This window comes from Thalassophryne amazonica, chromosome 2, assembly GCF_902500255.1.
Source record: "Thalassophryne amazonica chromosome 2, fThaAma1.1, whole genome shotgun sequence".
Taxonomy (NCBI): Eukaryota; Metazoa; Chordata; class Actinopteri; order Batrachoidiformes; family Batrachoididae; genus Thalassophryne; species Thalassophryne amazonica.
The window spans coordinates 6426614-6447950 of record NC_047104.1 but is presented as its reverse complement, the minus strand read 5'-3'; the positions used below and the strand labels follow the sequence as shown (position 1 = coordinate 6447950).

Here is a 21337-nt window from a genome sequence, read left to right as displayed (position 1 = left end):
AAAATTTTTACCGAAAACCAGCTGAATTTATCGAATGGTGTCCACTCAGTTGTGCCTTACAGTTTTTGAAAAAAAATTTATCAAACAAAGCAGCAGTCTGAGCCATTCCTAAACAATGAAAAAACGACGAGAGGGTGGGCCACTCCTCACTCAAAGACTGCCCACAGGCGAATGATGTAACCGACAGGCGTGAAAAAACTCTTGCATGCCCACGAGGGTTCAAGCATGTCTGATGTAATCACACGTGATTCAAATCCATATGGTTTTTGAAAAAAAATAATAAGGTCGGATACTTTTCTAACAGACCTCGTATAGTGATATTATTTTCATTTTTTGCCTGTTGTTTCTAATTCTTTAATTGGAATGAAATGTTTTGTCTCTTTTTTGTCTCAAGGTGCTTTTGAAGAGAGCCAAGGACTTGCTGGCTGACTGGTTGGACCAGCAGCTTGGAAGTCAGGTTACAGACAATTCCATCTTCTCCACCCTCCCGAAATTCTGGGAGGCAGAGTACCACAAAGACATGGAAGCCCTCAATGTATGTGGAATGAAAAGAACTTTCATCATCAGATTCTCTCATGTTGTATGTTTTCTGATGAATGGCGGCTGTACCGCTCTGTGCACACCTCCACCCGTCACATCTCAGACATTAAGCAGAGTCGGTCTTGATTAGGAAACTGCTTAGGAACATCAGGAGCTGCACCAGGATCAGGGCATATATATATATATATATATATATATATATATATATATATATATATATATATATATGCCCTGAAATGTAACTACAGAATGTACTGTCCAGGGTGGACTCCACCTCTCACCCAAAAATGAATGAGTGAATGTCCAAAGTTATTGAACAGTAGCAACAAAAAAAAAGTGTTAATATAGTGGAGAAAAAACCCACACATTAAATGACTGCATGAAGCAGTTATTGACACGTTCATGAATGTAAATCATTTTCAGAGTTTTCTTTAAAAGTCATGAGTGGAAACCTGAATCTCTCCAGTGGACTTCATTTCCGTCAGTCATTAAGGGCCCCTTCACACATAACACGAAATTGGGCGAAAGAAGCAGAAAGCAGCCGAAAATCCGCGAACAGTAAACAAAGTGGTTAACTGTGAAACATTCCACCTACTGTTGGGAGGGACACATGGTCGGACAGGCGTGCACGATACTGCGGAGATGGTTTCGTGCACATTTGTGTTCGCACCCACAAACAGTGCGAGCACGTGAAAAGTCGCACACAGCAGTGGAGCAAAAAAAACACACCACTATTTACAGTACTTAATTCCTGTTATAAAGGGCGGACTTAGCCTCCGACTAGATATACACCAGGAAGTACTGAAATGTTTTACATGAATTACCTGATGCACCCCTTTCATGAAGACATCAGCCGGGCTCCTGTCTCATGAGGAGTTGTCTCCCGTGTCGTGAACACATCATCCAGCATGGCGTGTCCAGCGCGCAGTGATCCGCTGGTGACCACGTTGCAAATGTGATATGTGTTTTAATTATTACAGTGTGGGGAAATCCTGCAGATAACACGCGCCACGCTGTGATTTTCTGCATGGCACAATATTCACCAGTGTTGCAGTGTGCTGACGTGGCGGTCAGCTGACCTGCGCTGTATGTCCACAGCAAAGCGTATGAGCAAAGCGATCACAGATGAATGAGTTCACACCTTCTCCCTTATTTGTTTCATTTAATTTCCACTCTTTCTGTCTGTCATGTAAAGATAATTTACATGGTGAAAATGACATCAACCTGTTCGGCCGGCTTCACACCATGCCACGCGCTCAGAGGCTGACTGGTCCTCATGTGATCATATCTGTACATAATTATCAGCATGTTATGAGGGTATTAGCACCCACCCACATATGTGCATTGCGTGTTCACCAGCTGAATTGCAGTACACAGCGGTCAGCTGTTCCAGCAGCGCACTGCACTGAACAACGACCGGACTCCGGGACCCTCAGCCACAGCTGACAATATTGGATTCATGGTGTGTGTGTGTGTGTGTGTGTGTGTGTGTGTGTGTGTGTGTGTGTGTGTGTGTGTGTGTGTGTGTGTGTGTGTGTGTGTGTGTGTGTGTAGTGTTGGGTGGGGAGGGGGGACAACACACTCCACAAGCCATTTATGTGTGTTTGGGGGGGGGTTGGAGTGGAGTTTGGCACAGTCACACCAATGTGTTTTCACAGACAGCTCAAATGTGGTCGCCTGCTCTCTACTCTCGTGTATGAATAGCCCCACCTTTTCTAAGTGTCCAGCGAGAGGTGTTGGATGTTCACATGTGGCACCTGGAATTTGGCCGACACCTGCCAAGAGGGGGGTCAAATGGGCACTCGCTGTCTTTCGGCCACTTGTGTGCGTGAATGGTTGTGGCGACAGCTGTTTGAGGCGGCTCAGATTTCACGAGTGGCATGCAGTTCCTCCTTCGTGCGCCAGTCAGCTTCATTCGTGTTATGTGTGAGGGGACATTAAGAAATACAGTGTGGAACTGTTGGTTCAATCTGATTGGAAGAGGCGGGTCTTAAAATCTGAGTGACTGTGCAGGATGGAGACAGGTGAGGGAAGTCCCCAAGATGACCACAGACTTCGACTGGGGAAACGCGGTGCAGTGTGTGTGTGTTTGTTTGTTGTCAGTTGTAGAATTTCATGATAAGCGGATCAGGTTAGAATTTTCATACAAGAGTTGCGATCAGATCTCCGCTTGAGTTTCCCATTTACTTTCATGTGATGCAAAAGAAAACTGGCGAGAAAAATCATTTATTGTCAGTTTGTCAAATTCTGCCAACAGCTGTGACACACACTTTTGTTTTTGTTTTTTTGCTATATGGAAGCATTTTTCCCCCCAATAAATTTGGACTTTTTAAAATATTCTGATTATAGAAAATTAGTTGGTTTCCATGTGCAGAATTTCCAAACATATTTCATATTTTATGGTAAAACTTTTAGCAGTGATGTGGGATTTTATTAAACATTATTTGCTAAGACAGAGCTTCTTAAAGTGCAGAATGTGAGGCAGAGGAGACGAGGTGGTGTCCACTGAACTTAAATGTTTCTCAGTGGCCTCAAACTTTCCGAAATAACTTCATATTATTGCAGTTATTTGTGTTAAGTGACTTGCTGCAGTATAATGTCTCAGACATCTGATGTGTGTTGTATCTCTGCAGGTTCTTCTTCCTGATGTTCTGACTCGAGTCAGTGAATATGTGCCCGAGATTGTGCAATTTGTCAGTAAAATTATCTCAAACGGCTATGGGTGAGAGAGAAGCGTCTCCTGCATACGAGACACAAATGTAAATGTGCATTACTGCGGATTTAAATGCTGTGTTTTTGTGCTGTGTGCAGATATGAATCCAACGGTTCCGTTTACTTTGACACTTCAAAATTTGACAGCAGTCCGCAGCATTCATATGCAAAGTTGGTGCCGGAGGCAGTTGGTGACCAGAAAGCTTTACAGGAAGGAGAAGGTGTGTGTTTTAGCAGAATACCACAACTGTTTATTTGATTTCATTTTTTTATATCTGGTGAAAATTTATTTATTTCAAATCATCTGCTCTTTGAATTAATTATCCAGCATCTAAACATTAGCAGCATTTCACAATCATGGTACCAGAAAAAATAAAATAAAATAACTTCACATTCTTTCATTCGTGCCTTTTCTCAGCTCGCTTCCACTTCAGCATCACGGGGGAGTAAAATAGATACAGTTCTCATCCCATAGGAAAGTACATTTATTTACCTTTTATGTATTTTATTGATTTATTTGTTGTGTTCCGTTGAACACACGGAGTGACGGTCAGAATTTTAATTTTTTTAAAGCTGTACAGCCTCATAAGTTTTAAGATTTAAGTCCAAAAATAATTTTCTTTGGTACCACTATGATGTTATTTATTAGGCTTTAAATACGAGATTCATGATATGACATCACCAATATGATCAAAATGTACATTGACGAGAAGAAATTAATAAATAGTTCTCCTGAGGAGGAAAATTTCAACTTTCAAAATTTCAGTTAGTTGAGAGTTTTCTGAAATTTGAAAGGCTGTACAGCTTTTAAGATACAGTGAGAAGGGCTCTGTAAGAAGCATTTCAAGGTCCTGGAGTGGCCTGGCCAGTCTCCAGACCTGAACTCAATAGAAAATCTTTGGAGGGAGCTGAGACTCCAAACCTGAAAGATCTAGAGAAGATCTGTATGGAGGAGTGGACCAAAATCCCTGCTGCAGTGTGTGAAAACCTGGTGAAAAACTACAGGAAATGTTTGACCTCTGTAATTGCAAACAAAGGCTACTGTACCAAATATTAACATTGATTTTCACAGGTGTTCAAATACTTATTTGCAGCAGTAACATACAAATAAATTATTTAAAAAATCATACATTGTGACTTCCGGATTTTTTTTAGATTATGTCTCTCACAGTGGACATGCACCTAAGATGAAAATTTCAGACCCCCTCCATGATTTCTAAGTGGGAGAACTTGCAAAATCGCAGGGTGTTCAAATGCTTATTTTCCTCACTGTACCAAGAGAGTTTAATATTATCTGCTCACTGTGTGCTTTGTGTGTTGTGACACATTAAGTGTGGGAGGGTGGTGTGGTTTTATCCCCCCCCCCCCCGGCTGAAGGTCCAAAGGGGGATTATATCGTGGTGATTTTTATCTTGTTTGTCCAACTCATTAAGGGTATAATCATTCTGAAATCAACTCCTCACACACTTTTAAAAGGAATTTCTTGAAACTTCGCACAAATCCTTGAAATGTTTTCAGAATGTAGCAAGCACATGTACCAAAGCAGCATGTGCCAGCGGGGGATGCTGTGCTCTTAGTTTTGAGGTTATTTCTATTTATCTTGTTGACATGTACGTTTGTTAAAACTCACAAAATTGGAGATGTTTGAACAACTTCTGACGCTTAAATGTGTCCTTTTAGGTGACCTCAGCATCTCTGCTGACAGGTTAAGTGAGAAAAAGTCTCAAAATGATTTTGCCTTGTGGAAAGCGTCCAAGCCAGGAGAGCCATCGTGGAATTCTCCGTGGGGAAAGGTCAGAGTTCATCTGTTCCTAAATTTAGATCCTGTTTCCTCGAGCAGAACGTCACACAGGTGTCCACTCGGTCGGAACACTGACCAAACACTCTGAAAACACAGTGTGTTTTGATTCCCAAACTGTGTGAACACGCTCAGCTGCGTGTGCACAACCGCGGTGAACGTAACCTTGATGTACACATAATCAGTGGTGGGCACACTTCCGATAATCCGATAATAGATAATTATCGAAGATAATGTTTTCATTATCAGATTATCTTTTTAGATAAATTTAAAAACCATCATCGGACTAATTATCTTCCGATGAATTACCGTCCGATAACTTTTAGACCGATAACGTACTAAACTAAGCTAACAGTGAAAAACATTTTTAAAGCTGTTGAGGCCTACCTGTTGAAAGTTTCCTAATAAGCATGTTTTTCTTTCCTCTGCAAACAGAAACCACTCTATCGTCTGTAAGCAAAAGAGAACTGGTGACCAAAAAAAAGTAATTTCCTTTAACACCACACTAATATAATCGCAATGTCACCAAGTCATCCAGAGGTATACATGTTTAACTTATGGTTCAAATTTTAACCACTCATTTTGGGAGTGCTGTTGTAAACAAGAGCTTCCGGCAGGGGCAGAATGTTAAAAGAAAAATGATTATGATTAATAAAGAGCTGATTTTGTGGGTGCTCTCAGGATTTGTCTGTGCTGCTTCCTGCTGAGGGCAGCATGGTCAAACATTCTTGCTTATTCTTTAGGTCTTTTACTGCTTTTGATGCTTTCAAAAGCGATCGTGTTAAAAATCAATTACAGCTCTTTAGTAACTGCAAATGTCCCATAGACAACACCGGAATTTATCAGTTATTGATTATCTGTAACTTCCGATACATTTTGAGTGGTTTATCGATCTTTATCAAAGATAACTTTTCAGTTATCTTATTATCTGTTATCGAAGTTAATTTTTTGGTTATCTGTGCCCACCACTGCATATAAGGTACACGGGAGAACAGGTTGGAAGTTTTACAAATAAACAAGCACCCGCTGTTACATATCTCATGTTCACAGATAAACAGGTCAGACTCAGGCGTGTACGACTGGGTTATTTTGGAATCACACTATCCGTCTCGCAGCTCATGAATCTTGACAGAGCGATTCCTACGAAGCCATTTGACGGATTTCGATTTCAGTGAAACAACACTGAGTGAAGATGTGCAGGAAGGAGAATATTTCTAATCCAAAATCATCAAGGAGGGATGAGTAGAATTTTCATATTGAGCTTGTAAGCACAACTGCAAACCATTTGTTTGACTTCAGTGAAACATTGCACAGTTTTCGCACATCACATGAAGATGTGCATGAAGCAAGGCCATTCTGGGCCGACGTCTACAAGGTGAGATCATTGCGATCTTGTCTTTAACTGATGCGTCATATGATACTAACGTCGTTAGCACAAGTTCTTCGCAACCACTTAATGGGTTTCAGTGTCATCTAGACCTCATTAGATGGGTGTCATCTTGAAATGGAGTCATCTGACTAATCACTGACATCATCATTAATATAATCGCAACAGAAGAGCATGTTTCACCGTGAGCGATAGCCAGTAAAAAAAAAACTAAAGAAAACAATGTACATGCCAACAACAGGCAACTCGTACAAACATCTTTTACGCTGTTGTCACATTAGCTACAAATGGGGTGAAAAAACTGTGGGCATATGTCACTTGGTGGGCGTTCCCGGGGCGTGACCAGCTCGTGGTTACTTGGTGTTAATGATTGATTATTAAGGACGGGAAAACCTGACAATGTCACTGAGGGTTTACTTCATGCTTGACCGCTGAACAGAAAACTTCGCTTGATTTGTTTCAGCCCAACATCTTTCACAGCGACATTCCCTGTATCGCTAGTTAGCATGCTAACATCACCGTAAGATATCTTTTGAATCTCTGCAGAGAGGCTACCGGGTTACTAAACCAGCGCTTTTAGATGTAGAAATGTGTATTTCTTGCAAACTTTTACAAAATATAAGACAAAAATGAACGGCGAGTTGTAGCTTGCTCTCCGTTGTAGCTAATGTGACCGCGGAGTCATTATAATTTACAGCAAACAAGTAGAAACATGTTTCAACTCAGCAGCAAGAAACATATTGTATTATCTGTAGTATAACTAGTTTTGGAGGAACTGCGACTTACTCTCCAACACATGCGACTTGTATACCAGAAATAATAACTATTTGTATCGGGCTTCCCCAGGAATCAAGTGAAATTAATATGAACAAAATAAACTCCAATGAGAGAAGTACAACACAACAATGCACAAAAATCCCAAATGAAAGAGCTGATGACACTAAAATTAGGTGTGATTTACACACTAGTGTGACTTCTACTCTGGTACAGTTTATTCTCTAGAAAATACTTTAAATTTTGTCTGGTTTTGAGGAGCATTGATCAGATTTTGATTGGTTTTGTTGTTGGAACAGGGAAGGCCGGGTTGGCACATTGAATGTTCAGCCATGGCGGGTTCCATCCTGGGAGAGTCCATGGACATCCACGGCGGCGGCTTTGACCTCAGGTTCCCTCATCACGACAACGAGCTGGCTCAGTCTGAGGTACGAACAGTCGGTAGCCTCAAACGTCCAAACATCTGCCGCACAGTTCCTGGTGCTGTGTAGCTTCTGCAGCCCGCGAGAAACGTCCAGATGGGATTTTTATCAGAATCTTATAAACCCTGAGGTCTAATCATGGCAATAATGAAGAACTTTCTGCACACCTGTGGCTGTATAATAATCATCTTCACCAACAAGCTTCTGGAAGTCCAGGTCAACACTTTGGGACAGGATTTGACATCCAGTATTGATTATTTGCCCCCCTCAGGCTTTCTTTGACAACGATCACTGGGTCCGTTACTTCCTGCACACTGGTCACCTCACGATCGCAGGCTGCAAGATGTCCAAATCTCTGAAGAACTTCATCACTATTAAGGATGCCTTGTCAAGGAACACAGGTGAGTGTGTGTGTTTGTGCCTTCAGACTACTGATCGGAAATAGAACTTTACTGAAATGAATGTCGTCATGTGAGATACCACAAAGCTAAACTGAGCTGTTATGCTTTGTTGGTGTTGGAGGAGGGGATTGTGGGAAATTCAACTTTGGTTTCCAGAAGATGTAATTAAGTTAAATATCCACTGCAGCTCCCATTTTATCAATCATTATTGTCACTTACTGAGGCGTTGCTGGGCCGGTAGCATAAATTTACATTTACACCTCGTCTAACTCGGGCAAATATCTGTCAACTGAAAATACACACGTTATTGTCTCAGACTGCTGTGTGAAATAAAAGGTCTACTTGGCAAGAGTTTGTCGGAACAAACTTTGAAATTAAAATGTAAAAGTACTAGTCGATTACCCGCCCCATGGGTGGGTGGGTTTGATCCGTTGATCTCGAGACTGAAATGAAAACAAAGCTATCACCTGCCACCTATCCAGGATTCCTGAGAACTGTTAGGCTGTGACTAAAGCTGCCTCACAAAGCGACGACTACTACTACTACTACTACTACTACTACTACTACTACTACTACTACTACTGCATTGCTCAATAGTCTATGTCAGAGTATATATGTGCCAAGTTTGGCTGAATTCTGAGGTGCTGTTTGGACAGGAGAGGGACACACACACACACACAGATAGTTATCTCTTAGTATCCTGGAAAATTATAATGTTTAAAACATGCCAACATGAACCAAAATAGGAGGTTCAGCGGTCCTCACCTGTATCTATCACAATCCATAATTCCAAGGCTGAATATGCAGTATGATGACACAAATTTTGCAGACTCACTCACTCACAGACTCCATTGTTCCTGTGCATGCTCTGCCAACTGGAACACGTTTGCCTTGCTCTGACCACCAGAAAGAAGCTCTGGAAAGGAAATAAGCTGGCAAACATATTTCAGGTTGCATGTCACTACAGCCACACATATTTTAAGGAGGAAGAAGTGTCTGCTTCAGCTACATTCATATGAAAGTTTTGGAGTGTAGCTGCTGTGAAACAAGCAGAAAATAACAAGTTCGTTGCTCTGGTTTAGTGTATTTCTGTGCAGAAACAGACTGATTTTTTTCCCTGACCGCCACACCTGCTCCTAATCCATCATTAATCCAGCAAACAACCGTCCAGCAGGTGACAGACTTTTCTATATTGTATAGGCAAAACTGTTGCTTTTTTGTGTCCTCTGATACATAAACATTCATCAAATTTTCACCAGTTTGTTCTAATTTTTTGCTAATTTTGCTCCAATACAATCATTTGTGCTCTTGTAAATTCCAGCAAGGGGCAGACCATCTCACATGCCAATACCAGAAACACTGAGCACGAGATGCTTGTCACATACTGTCACTTAGATATCAGACATGGGGTCAAATACTTTGCATTGTATTTAAATACAAATACTTTATAGTTTGAGTATTTCAAATACAAATACTTTCTATGAACTATAAACAACAAATCAAGACAAAAACTGATAAACCGGTAACAATTTATTGTGAAAATAGCATGACCAAATACTATTGATAAGTAAAGGATTGAATGTTTTATCACAAAATCACTATTATAATATCACAGGCAATAATCAAACTATCACAGTCTATATTCAACACGGTGTCACAGAGATTCCCAAGTTTGAAAAGTATTTGGAAAAGTATTTGGAAATACTTGGGATCGGCGATGTATTTGAAATACAAAAACAAATACTTTGAATTCAAAATCAGAAAATACAGATAGTCCGAAAAATGTATTTAAGTATTTTCAAATACAAATACTTTTGTATTTGGCCCCATGTCTGTTAGATATTAAACTGGTGTATCTTTCTGTACAAAATGAATGTGTCTTCGATGCATGAGGACAGTTTGATGTCGAGTTCCTCCATTTGCTTTCCTGCAGCTCGTCAGCTCCGACTGGCGTTCTTAATGCATTCCTGGAAAGACACTCTGGATTACTCCGCCAACACCATGGAGTCGGCCGTCCAGTATGAGAAGTTCATGAATGTAGGTGGAATATTCCACAGATCGGTTTTAATCCTGACATCTGTTCTGTAGTGACTCTGTCTTTGTTCATTCATCAAACAGGAGTTTTTCCTCAATGTGAAGGATGCACTGCGCTGTCCCACTGACATCACTGGACAGTCTGAGAAGTGGGAAACAGCAGAGATGGAGCTTAACAACGGGTGAGAGAGCACAAAATATTACCCTCAGCAGACCTGCTAAAAGACTAAGTTGCATTTAGTCTTTTAATTAATCACGGGTGTGTTTTCTTGAAACTACACCTTAAGTGTAGTTTTACTGGCCGACTGATTCTGTTTTCTTTTTCTCTCTGTCCGAGATGTGGCTGGATTCACGTGCTGGATTGGATGATTTTTGTGGTGGATGCAGGATGGACTCTGCTGGAGGAGTGACCCCCCCCCCCAACTGTGGACTGGATGACTGCATGGACTCTCGTCAGTTGTTGTTGTGTTGTGTTCTGTATGGTAAACCTTTTTGGTAGAATGGCCTAAGCAGTGGGTCACCCCTTTGAGTCTGGTCTGCTTGAGGTTTCTTCCTCAAATCATCAGAGGGAGTTTTTTTCTAACCACTGTCGCCTGTGTTCTTGCTCTGGGGGTTGGTAAGGTTAGACCTTACTTGTATGAAGCACTTTGAAGCAGCTTTGTTGTGATTTGGCACTATATAAAACTAAATAAATTGAAATTGAAAAATTGAAAGTGGCACGTTATTATTTAGATATCGAACTTAAGTGAGAGGTTTTCTGGCAAACAAACAGATCTGCACACAAACCATCAAAACATGTAAGAGGATCATTTCTGGGAGCAGCCCCCAAAGCTCCCTAAGATGAAACAGGTTCTACGTCTGTCCACTTGAGGTCCATATTTACTTTATGTTCCATATTTTATGAACCAGGCCCCTCCCTGGGCCTGGTTCTGCTGGAGGTTTCTTCCTGTTAAAGGGGAGTTTTTCCTTCCCACTGTAGCCAAGTGCTTGCTCACAGGGGGTCGTTTTGACCGTTGGGGTTTTACATAATTATTGTATGGCCTTGCCTTACAATATAAAGCGCCTTGGGGCAACTGTTTGTTGTGATTTGGCGCTATATAAAAAAAATTGATTGATTGATATTTACACAAATGTAAATATATGATACAACCCACAATAGTATTAGTTGTTATTATCATTGTTACTATAACACTCCATCCAAACAAAAGTTTGGGTGTATATACAATCACCCTGTCTGTCTATTCATCCTTCCATGAGTCTTGGAAGTGTGACTCCTCCTAAACTGGATGGTGGATTTCAATGAAACGTCAGTCACTAGTAGCACAACATATGAAGAAGTACCTGAAGGAAAATAATTATGGTCCGATGTCTTCATGGGGAGTTAATTTCATTTTTCTTTTCTTTTCTTTACATATATATATTTCTGTTACATGTATGAGGTACTTGTACCTGTGGGCTTGAAGACAGTGAGGGCTGTCAACTTCAATTTTACAACAAAATCATGCAAATGCTGGTACAAGCACCAAACTGGTGGATGATTCCCAAGATAGTACTTAACAAATCTGGTTGATCGGCCATTTGGAAAGAATGCAGCCATTTTCCAAGATTGTGGCCAAAGTAACCTATGGAGAATGGCTTTTGCATAATGCTCCAGTGACAATGGTTCTGTTTTACAGCATCTTTGAAATCCAAGATGTTTAATTTAAAGATGGCCCCCAAATTGACCCCCAAATATTTTTTTCCTCACAAAAATGTTGTTACTTAGTTTATTTGTGTGCTCTTGGTGTCAAATTGTAGGTTTCCAGGCATTCCAGATTGAATTTTTCATGTTCCAACAACAATATGACACTCTTAGTGGCATAAATTGGCATTTCACCATGTTGGCTGCAGATTAAAAATAACAACACAATGTATAGAAGACTAATTAACTCTTTAATGTCCTCACATTTTTCAGTAGAATGTAGTAGATATCAATATGCTCAACTAAACGGTTGAGATGACCCTTAAAGGATTCATAGGCTGACATGCAGTAGTTTCAAGAAATGAACACTTTCCGAACCATTTATACTAAAGTAATAAACTTTGCTCTAATTTGGCACATGAGCAAAATAAAACATAATAATAGCCATAAATAGCAAATAAACTATTACGAAATGGAATTGACATCAATATCATTTTAATCAGTCAATTAGGAGCATATCTTTGTTTTGTTTATTTTTTTTTTCGGTAGGTCATTATGGTCGCCATCTTGAATTTTCAAGTGGTCAATTGACCAGATATGTGCCGAGAAGACGATCAAACTTGACTATCGAGAGGAAGTAAAAGTCGTAACAAGGTTTCCAAAGGTGAACCTGCAGAAGAATCATTGTTGATCAATGTTGTGAGAGTCACCGTGCCAATTTGGTGATCATACCACCAAATGCACAATTGTCAGAGATCCACATGCCAATGTTTGCTGGAAATCGGACAATTAAAGGATTTTACATTTGTTCTCTAGTTTCTATGACAGGAAGTCTGCCGTCCACGAGGCTCTGTGTGACAATGTGGACACTCGCACTGCCATGGAGGAAATGAGAGCGCTGGTCAGCCAGAGCAACACCTACATTGCCAGCAGGAAGAGCGCCAAACTGAGGCCCAATCGCATGTTGGTGGAAAGCATCGCTGTTTATCTCACAAACATGCTGAAGGTCAGCGCACGTTTGCAGGCCAGCAACTTTCTCACTGAAAGAAATGGAGAACAAGACTTTGAATTTACTGTTAGGTACTTAAGTAAACATTAAATGGGGTGGTGGACAAGCGGTTCACTGCGCTTGCTTTGAGTGTTGAAGGTTCCCGGTTCAAGACGACACCTGCCCATTCTCTGTGTAACGTAGAGTTGCATCAGGAAGGGCATCCTGTGTAAAATTTGTGCCAAATCAACATGCAGATCCACCTCGGATCTTCTGTGGTGACCCCGAGTGAAACCAAAGGAGAAGCTGAAGGCACTTTCTTAATAAAGTAATAAAGAGTAGATGTATGAGGAAGTAGCTGGGCATCAACGCGTACATCCACCGATGGAGTGAGATCCATGACTTTACCATCACCATCTGACAGGGGGTCCGCCATGCTTCTCTTTCCATTTTATGTTTTATTTATTTGCGTGAGGACCTGGATGTAGATCAGCCTTTCTCAAAGACTGGTCTGTGGACCACTGGTTGTTTGTGAGCGACCTCAGATGGTAGATTAGTATATTGGAAGAACACATTTTGAATTTATATCATATGCCCACTTAAGTGTTTCTCAAACTGTTAAGTGACTCCAAAGAGTAGCAGACAGTGATAGTGGAAAGCAGACTGGTGGTTTAGAGATATTTGGAGAATTAAGTGGCCTGTGAAGCTTTTTTTTTTTTTTTTTTTTTTTTTGGTTAAGTGGTCCTCGGTCCAAAAAAGTCTGAGAAACATTGATTTAGATTGATGTCAGAAATCATGACATGGTGTAAATGTCAGCATTATCAGCCACGCTGTGAGTGTGGAGGTGTTAAAGCTTTGTGATGTCATACAGTGGAATCCGGAGACCATCTTATTGCTAAGTTGATGAATAATTTTAAGGTATCGTGAACACATGACCTCCTCAGGATGCAGTGGAAAAATGCATATTTAAAATACCTGTGTGGTTTGCCTGAAGTTCATTAGTTAATTGAAAATAACTTAAAACTAAATGACTATGTATCCTGGCATAGGACAGACGAGTACTTTATTCAGAATAAAGTAATGGAGTGTTTTTGTCATTTAGATATTTGGCGCCATTGAAGGATCCGAGCCCATTGGGTTTCCAGTTGGAGGACAAAATCAGAACGTCGATGTAAGTAGACAAACATTTGTACGTGGAAATATTAAAGGATTATTAACTGACTGCGAGGTCTGTACATTTGTACGTGGAAATATTAAAGGATTATTAACCGACTGCGAGGTCTGTACGGAGAAATATGATGGCATATCTGTCACTTATTATCAATGTTGTAACAAAATCAGTGTTCAGTTAATTTGTTTGTTTGCTTGTTTGTTTCATTTTTGTCAAACACTTAATGCTGCTAATGTCAGATTGATAAATTAATTTTTTAATCCAATGAAGTGTGGGCCATGACAGGTCTCATATATATATATATATATATATATATATGTATGTATATATATGTATGTATAGGAGATAAAACCTTTGAAGACAAAGTTTGAAATTATCCCACAATATTTAGGATATTTTAAAAACTTTAAAGAAATATTGTCCTTGTGGCTGTGGTAAACAGCAAAATTTGCTGCTGATGTTGCTGCAGCACATAAACGTCTTAGGTTTGTATCACTAATAGTATTAAAACTCCAAAATTTCAATAGGTTTAATGTATTCTGCCAAATGAACTTTCTCCAACATTCATCGCTCCGTTGATACGACATATAGAGTTTTGAAGCTTTGTGACCTTTTGACCTGGAACCATCTGTGTGATTTGATGTGAACTGACCCCAGACAGGCAGCTGTTAACGCTCGGTACAATAACCAGGGAACTGAACCAAAGTTTCTGGTCTGTGGGAGGAAGACGTGAAGCCCAGAGAGAACCCTTGAAAGCACACGGAGAACAGGGAGACTCCACTTTTCTTCATTGTTATAATAACGTAATCAGAGTTTCCCCCTGAAGAATAATCTGATGATGAACTGGAGCAGATTTCATGTCGTGGTCTGGTTGACTGAGACTTGTGAAGTGGCTCCTGCCGTTGTAGCAGCATATTGTAACCGCATTATCTCCATTTGTGGCAGCTGGAGAGCACGGTGATACCATACCTGACCGTCCTGTCAAATTTCAGGGAGGGTGTTCGAAAAATTGCCAGAGAGCAGAAAGGTGAAAAAGGAAACAAATAATTTATTTTTTTGATTTGTTGAAGATGTGATGTACACTCCTGAAGGATAAAAATATTTAAGAATGTTTGTTCATGTTTTATAGTAACAGAGTTGCTGCAGCTGTGCGATGAGCTCCGTGATGATACGTTACCCGAGCTTGGGGTCCGACTGGAAGATCATGAAGGTGAAAACAACAAAATACTGTTTACCAAAAATATGCCAGTCCCGAGGGGGGGGGGGCAGTGTGTGTGTGTGTGTGTGTGTGTGTGTGTGTGTCTTCTCAAAGAAGAAGAAAAAGTTATTTTTTTGTTGCCAAGCGCCTAATGATCATCATTGTTAGCATTCATCAAAATATTTCTATAAACGAGGTCACAGGAGCGCAGCTCGTTTTAATTTCTTCCTTTTGGAGGGGCTGTGGGGGTGAAACCGTCTGTGGAAAACCATCACAGCATGAACCACTGTTTGAAACCATATGAAGTCCAGTAAACATGCACCTGAGGTTGAACACGCCAAGCAGTAAGAACAGCTCTGATTGGCCGATTAACATTTTGAGACTTAAATCCGATTTGGTCCGTCGGAGCTTCTGTCGGTTCTCTGTGTTTGGACCCAGATTCAATTCAATTTATTTTAATTCAATTCAGTTCAATTTCTTATATTTATACAGCACCAAATCACAACAAAGCTTGCTCAAGGTGCTTCACATGAGTCAGGTCTAACCTGAGCAAGCACACAGGCGACAGTGGTAAGGGAAAAACTCCCTCTGATGGTATTGAGGAAGAAACCACAAGCAGACCAGACTTAGAGGGGTGACCCTCTGCTAAGGCCATTCTAACAGTTGTCAGGTTTTTACAGTGTTTAACAAAGCTGAAGAAACAGGAAACAGAAAAACCAGAATAGCATCAAAACAAAGTGTATTATTGAGATGAGCACCTTGAGTCATTGGCACCACAGGCAGGCATCACCTCGGCAGTTTCACTTTAGTGACAGCTGGTAGACGGCATTCCGAAAGCAGGCTGCAGTGGCCCAGAGAGGTCCCCCTCAGCAAGGTGGTCCACAGGCCGCTACTTCAGCCAGGGCATCTCACGGTCAGTCCAGCACGCTTGATGTCTCATCAGTTCCTCGGACAGAGAGGAAAGAGAGCAGAATCAGTCGGCCGGAACTTACTACACCTAAGGTCTGGGTTCACCAGCAGTAAATCAACAGGGAAGCAGAGAGAATACGAAGGTGACCGCCAGCCACTAGAACTGAGCTTCACGAACAGACCCAGAATTTAGATGAAGTGAGGCCAAAAAGGAGAGGAAACATAGTTCCACATTATGCTAGTTTGCTAACCATATGAGAGGGAGAATAGATGTGTCTTAAGTCTGGACTTGAATGTCTCTACAGCATCAGACTGTTTTGTCTCCATAAGGAGATCATTCCACAAAACAGGTGCACAAAAACAGAAGGTTCTGTGGCCTGCAGACTTTTTATTCACCCTAGGGACACAAAGTAGTCCTGCACCCTGAAAACACAAAGGCCAGGCCGATACGTAGGGTTTAATTAAGTCAGCTAAATGGGGAGGCACTAGTCCATGAATAATTTTTGCCCGAGGCCATCAAATATGGCCATTGGGTATTGCGAAGGCTTTGTGTCCGTCCGTCTGTCTGTGCTCAACATAAGTCCAGTCCTATTACTGCCAAAGTCTTGAAATTCACAGGGAACATTCTGGGGACACAGACCTTGGACAAGTTCAAAAATGGCTAACCTTGACTTGTTTTAAGAGGATAAAATGTCACATTCTGTTTCAATCTGTTTGGGTTTTTTTTTTTGTTTTTTTTTGACAGCCAGTCAGAGTAGAGCATGACATCAGTGACTGGTCTCTCCAAAATTACTTCATTTATCTATATACATAAAGGGCTACGTCTGTCTGTCTGTCCGTCTGTCTGTATGTCCGTCTGTCCGGGATAAACTCCCAAACTATAATATGTAGCCCAAAAAACTATATATATATTCTGAATCCTCATGACATGGGGAACAAACTGGTACCATTTGAACTGAAAATTACCCCCAAAATAGCCGGCTGTGGGTATGACCAGGCAGATTCACATTTCCAGCCCTGTATATGTGTTGGCCATCTCTGTTTATTTAATCCTTTTCTTCTTTTATATAGGGTGCTATATAAAGGAAGAAAAGTAGGGGGGCCTAAGATGGCTTGCTGCTGACAGAGTGCACAAGTACCCCAGAATCCATTCCTGGTTAATGATGGAAACCTAAGAAGATAATAACAAAGATGCAAACACAGAAAATAAAGCGTTTGTGTGTTACAGGGCTGTCAACTGTGGTGAAGCTGGTGGACAAGGAGATGTTACTGAAAGAGAGAGAGGAGAAGAAGAAGGTAAAGTCGGGAGTCATTGTCTGTTGGAAACATTACAGATACCACAACTTATTTATACACACAGTGAGAAAAATAAATATTTGAACACTCTGCGATTTTGCAAGTTCTCCCACTGAGAAATCATGGAGGGGTCTGAAATTTTCATCTTAGGTGCATGTCCACTGTGAGAGACAATCTAAAAAAAAAAAATCCAGAAATCACAATGTGTAATTTTTTTTTAATAATTTATTTGTATGTTACTGCTGTAAATAAGTATTTCAACACCTGCCAATCAGCAGAAATTCTGGCCCTCAGAGACCTGTTAGTCCGCCTCTAAAAAGTCCACTCCACTTATTATTATTATTCCAAGTTAGCTACATAAAGACACCTGTCCACCCCACACAATCAGTAAGACTCCAACTACTAACATGGCTAAAACCAACGAGCTGTCCAAAGACATCAGAGACAAAATTGTAGACCTCCTCAAGGCTGGAAAGGGCTACGGGGCAACTGCCAAGCAGCTTGGTGAAAAAAGATCAACTGTTGGAGCAATTATTAGAAAATGGAAGAAGCTAAACATGACAGTCAATCTCCCTCGGACTGGGGTTAGGTGATGATCCTAAGAAAGGTGAGGAATCAGCCCAGAACTGCACGGGAGGAGCTGGTCAATGACCTGAAGAGAGCTGGCACCACTGTTTCCAAGGTTACTGTGGGTAATACACTAAGACGTCATGGGTTAAAATCATGCATGGCACAGAAGGTTCCCCTGCTTAAATCAGCACACGTCCAGGCCCATCTTAAGTTTGCCCATGACCATTTGGATGATCCAGAGGAGTCATGGGAGAAAGTTATGCGGTCAGATGAGACCAAAATAGAACTTTTTGGTCTTAATTCCACTCGCCGTGTTTGGAGGAAGAAGAATGCTGAGTACCATCCCAAAAACACCGTCCCTACTGTGAAGCATGGGGGTGGAAGCATCATGCTCTGGGGGTGTTTTTCTGCACATGGGACAGGACAACTGCACTGTATTAAGGAGAGGATGACTGGGGCCATGGATTGGGAGATTTTGGGGAACAACCTCCTTCACTCAGTTAGCAGCAGCATGAATTTCACCGCCACTCTTTTCATGGCCAAATCTTCTGTCACAGTGGAATGTGCCGAAAAAGTGCTGATGTCCACCTCTTCCACAATTTCTCGGATAGTCACACGACGGTCCCACATCACCACAGCGTTCACTTTGGAAATGATCTTGTCATTTCGGCATGTTGATGGCCAACCGGTGGAGAGCGTGACTCGCTCTCCACCGTTGCATGGCTCGCTCTCCACCATTGAGTGGTTCACTCTCCACCGTTGCGCGTACGTCTTTAAACCGGTTGTACCGCTCCTTAATCTGTGCGATGCCCATAGGATCGTTACCGAAAGCCGTCTGAATCTTCTGAATGGTTTCCACCTGGCTGTCGCCCAGTTTCTGGCAAAATTTGATGCAGCGCTGCTCCAGTCGTTCCGTCTTTTTCCTTGAAATGAAAATCCGCCGAGCGCACTGCACACGTCCCACACAAAGGCTGCTTACCAGAAAATGATCTAATCGACAGGCGTGAAAAAATTCACGCATGCGCACGAAGGTTCAAGGTTTGCTCATGCAAACACACGTGATTCAAATCCATCAGGTTTTTGCAAAAAATAAAAAGGTCCGATACTTTTCTAACAGACCTCGAATGTATATATACATATGCACACACATAGTGGGGAAAATAAGCATTTGATCCATTGTCGATTTTGCAAGTTTTCCCACCTACAAAGAATGTTGATGTCTGTAATTTTTATTGTAGGTACACTTCAACTGTTAGAGACAGAGTCTAAAAAAAAATCCAGAAAATCACATTGTATGATTTTTAAATAATTAATTTGCCTTTTATTACATGAAATAAGAATTTGATTACCTACTAACCAACAAGAATTCACAGACCTGTTAATTTTTCTTTAAGAAGCCCGCTTATTCTGCACTCTTTACCTGTATTAATTGCACCTGTTTGAACTTGTTACCTGTATAAAAGACACCTGTTCACACACTCAATCAATCACACTCCAACCTGTCCACCATGGCCAAGACCAAAGAGCTGTCTAAGGACACCAGGGACAAAACTGTAGACCTGCACAAGGCTGGGATGGACTACAGGACAACAGGCAAGCAGCTTGGTAGAAGACAACAACTGTTGGCGTGATTATTAGAAAATGGAAGAAACACGACGCCGTCATGGTTTAAAATCCTGCAGGGCAGCAAGGTCCCCTTGCTCACGTCAGCACATGTCCAGGCCCGTTTGAAGTTCACCAGTGACCATCTGGATGATCCAGAGGAGGCATGGGAGAAGGTCATGTGGTCAGATGAGACCAAAATAGAGCTTTTTGGTGTGAACTCCACTCGCCATGTTTAGAGGATGAGAACAACCCCAAGAAAACCATCCCAACCGTGAAGCATGGGGGTGGAAACATCATTTTTGGGGGGTGCATTTCTACAAGGGGACGGGATGACTGCACCGTATTGAAGGGAGGATGGATGGGGTCATGTATTGTGAGATTTTGGCAAACAACTTCCTTCCCTCAGTAAGAGCATTGAAGATGGGTCATGGCTGGGTCTTCCAGCATGACAATGACCCCAAACACACAGCCAGGGCAACTAAGGAGGGGCTCCGTAAGAAGCATTTCAAGGTCCTGGAGTGGCCTGGCCAGTCTCCTCCAAACCTGAAAGATCTGAAGATCTCTGGAACTGCAAACAAAGGTTTCTGTACCAAATATTAAGGTCTGTTTTTCTCTTGGATCAAATACTTATTTCATGCAATAAAATGCAAATTAATTATTTAAAAATCATACAATGTGATTTTCTGGACTTTTTTTAATTTTGTCTCTCACAGTTGAAGTGTACCTACGATAAAAATTACAGACCTCTACATTCTATGTAGGTGGAAAACTTGCAAAATCGACAGTGGATCAAATATGTGCCTCACTGTATATATATTATAGATTTTTCTGTTTTTTAGATTGAAGAGGAAAAGAAAAGAAAGAAGGAAGAAGCTGCCAGGAAGAAACAAGAACAAGAGGTCAGTCATCTTCAGCACACAGAGCCAAGATGAAGAATGATTAAATGTCTGTACTGTGCATTTAAGTGCCAAAGCCAGGATCCAGGATGAAAGTAGAAACATCCAAAAGTACATCATGAAGCTCATCCCCAGGGACAAATCCCTGAGTCCCTGACAGAGGGTGGCGAGGAGGAAGTGGAGACGTCATGGAAGCCCAGACCCCTCCATGGGACCTAACACCAATAGCAGTGGTGGACACAACTCACCAAAAAGTTAGCTTTGATAACCATTAAACCGATAACCGAAAAGTTATCTTTTGTGACGGTAAACCGATAAACTGCTAAAAAAAAAAAAAGGATTTTTATTACAGATAACCAGTAACTTTTAGTATTGATACGTTCAGCTATATCAAAACTGAAATGACCGTGGAAATGTGCAGTGCATCACACACAAATCCTGGCTGGCATGCGCACGTTTCTACAGCTATTGTTCCTCTGCCAACACGTAGAGGTGATGCTGGGAACCGTTAATAGTGTGAAAACATGAAGTCATCAGAGTGATGTGCACATCAGAGACACACTGATGAACAACTAACACACCCATGTGTTTGCAGTTCTATGAATGGATATAAAAGCATGCGCAATGAGGAAAATGGCACTAACAGTGGCTGTGTTAGCGTTGTGAGAGGACCTTACAAATGGTGCAATCCGATGTGAGCGTGTATTCAGGGAATGCAAGGATTTACTTGCAAATGATGATAATTGGCTCACTGGCCACTGTTACTGGAGTCGTGCGCATAACTGCAGTCGGCCCAGAGCGTAATACGGCGAGGAGCCAGGGGTTGTCTGTGCCCACACAGGTGCTGACCACGCTGGGCTTCCTGGCAACAGGAGCATTTCAGCATGAGCTGGCTGAATGATCAGGTGTGTGCCAGTCAACCTTGAGCCAAGCCATGCCAGCTGTGTGGAACGCA

The 21337-nt window shown here is 41.4% G+C and overlaps 1 protein-coding gene across 1 annotated transcript in view; it reads left to right on the top strand.

Annotated features, from left to right (window-relative positions):
- cars1 (cysteinyl-tRNA synthetase 1) overlaps positions 1 to 21337 on the top strand; it is a 44219-nt gene that overhangs the window by 19290 nt on the left and 3592 nt on the right. The window contains exons 7-20 of the mRNA XM_034183320.1: positions 395 to 535; positions 3174 to 3262; positions 3352 to 3473; positions 4933 to 5045; positions 7511 to 7639; positions 7905 to 8034; positions 9968 to 10071; positions 10153 to 10250; positions 12566 to 12755; positions 13840 to 13908; positions 14854 to 14935; positions 15038 to 15118; positions 17244 to 17311; positions 20326 to 20385. Coding sequence (XP_034039211.1) covers positions 395 to 535; positions 3174 to 3262; positions 3352 to 3473; positions 4933 to 5045; positions 7511 to 7639; positions 7905 to 8034; positions 9968 to 10071; positions 10153 to 10250; positions 12566 to 12755; positions 13840 to 13908; positions 14854 to 14935; positions 15038 to 15118; positions 17244 to 17311; positions 20326 to 20385 — 1476 coding nt within the window. The remainder of the gene's footprint in view (positions 1 to 394; positions 536 to 3173; positions 3263 to 3351; positions 3474 to 4932; positions 5046 to 7510; positions 7640 to 7904; positions 8035 to 9967; positions 10072 to 10152; positions 10251 to 12565; positions 12756 to 13839; positions 13909 to 14853; positions 14936 to 15037; positions 15119 to 17243; positions 17312 to 20325; positions 20386 to 21337) is intronic.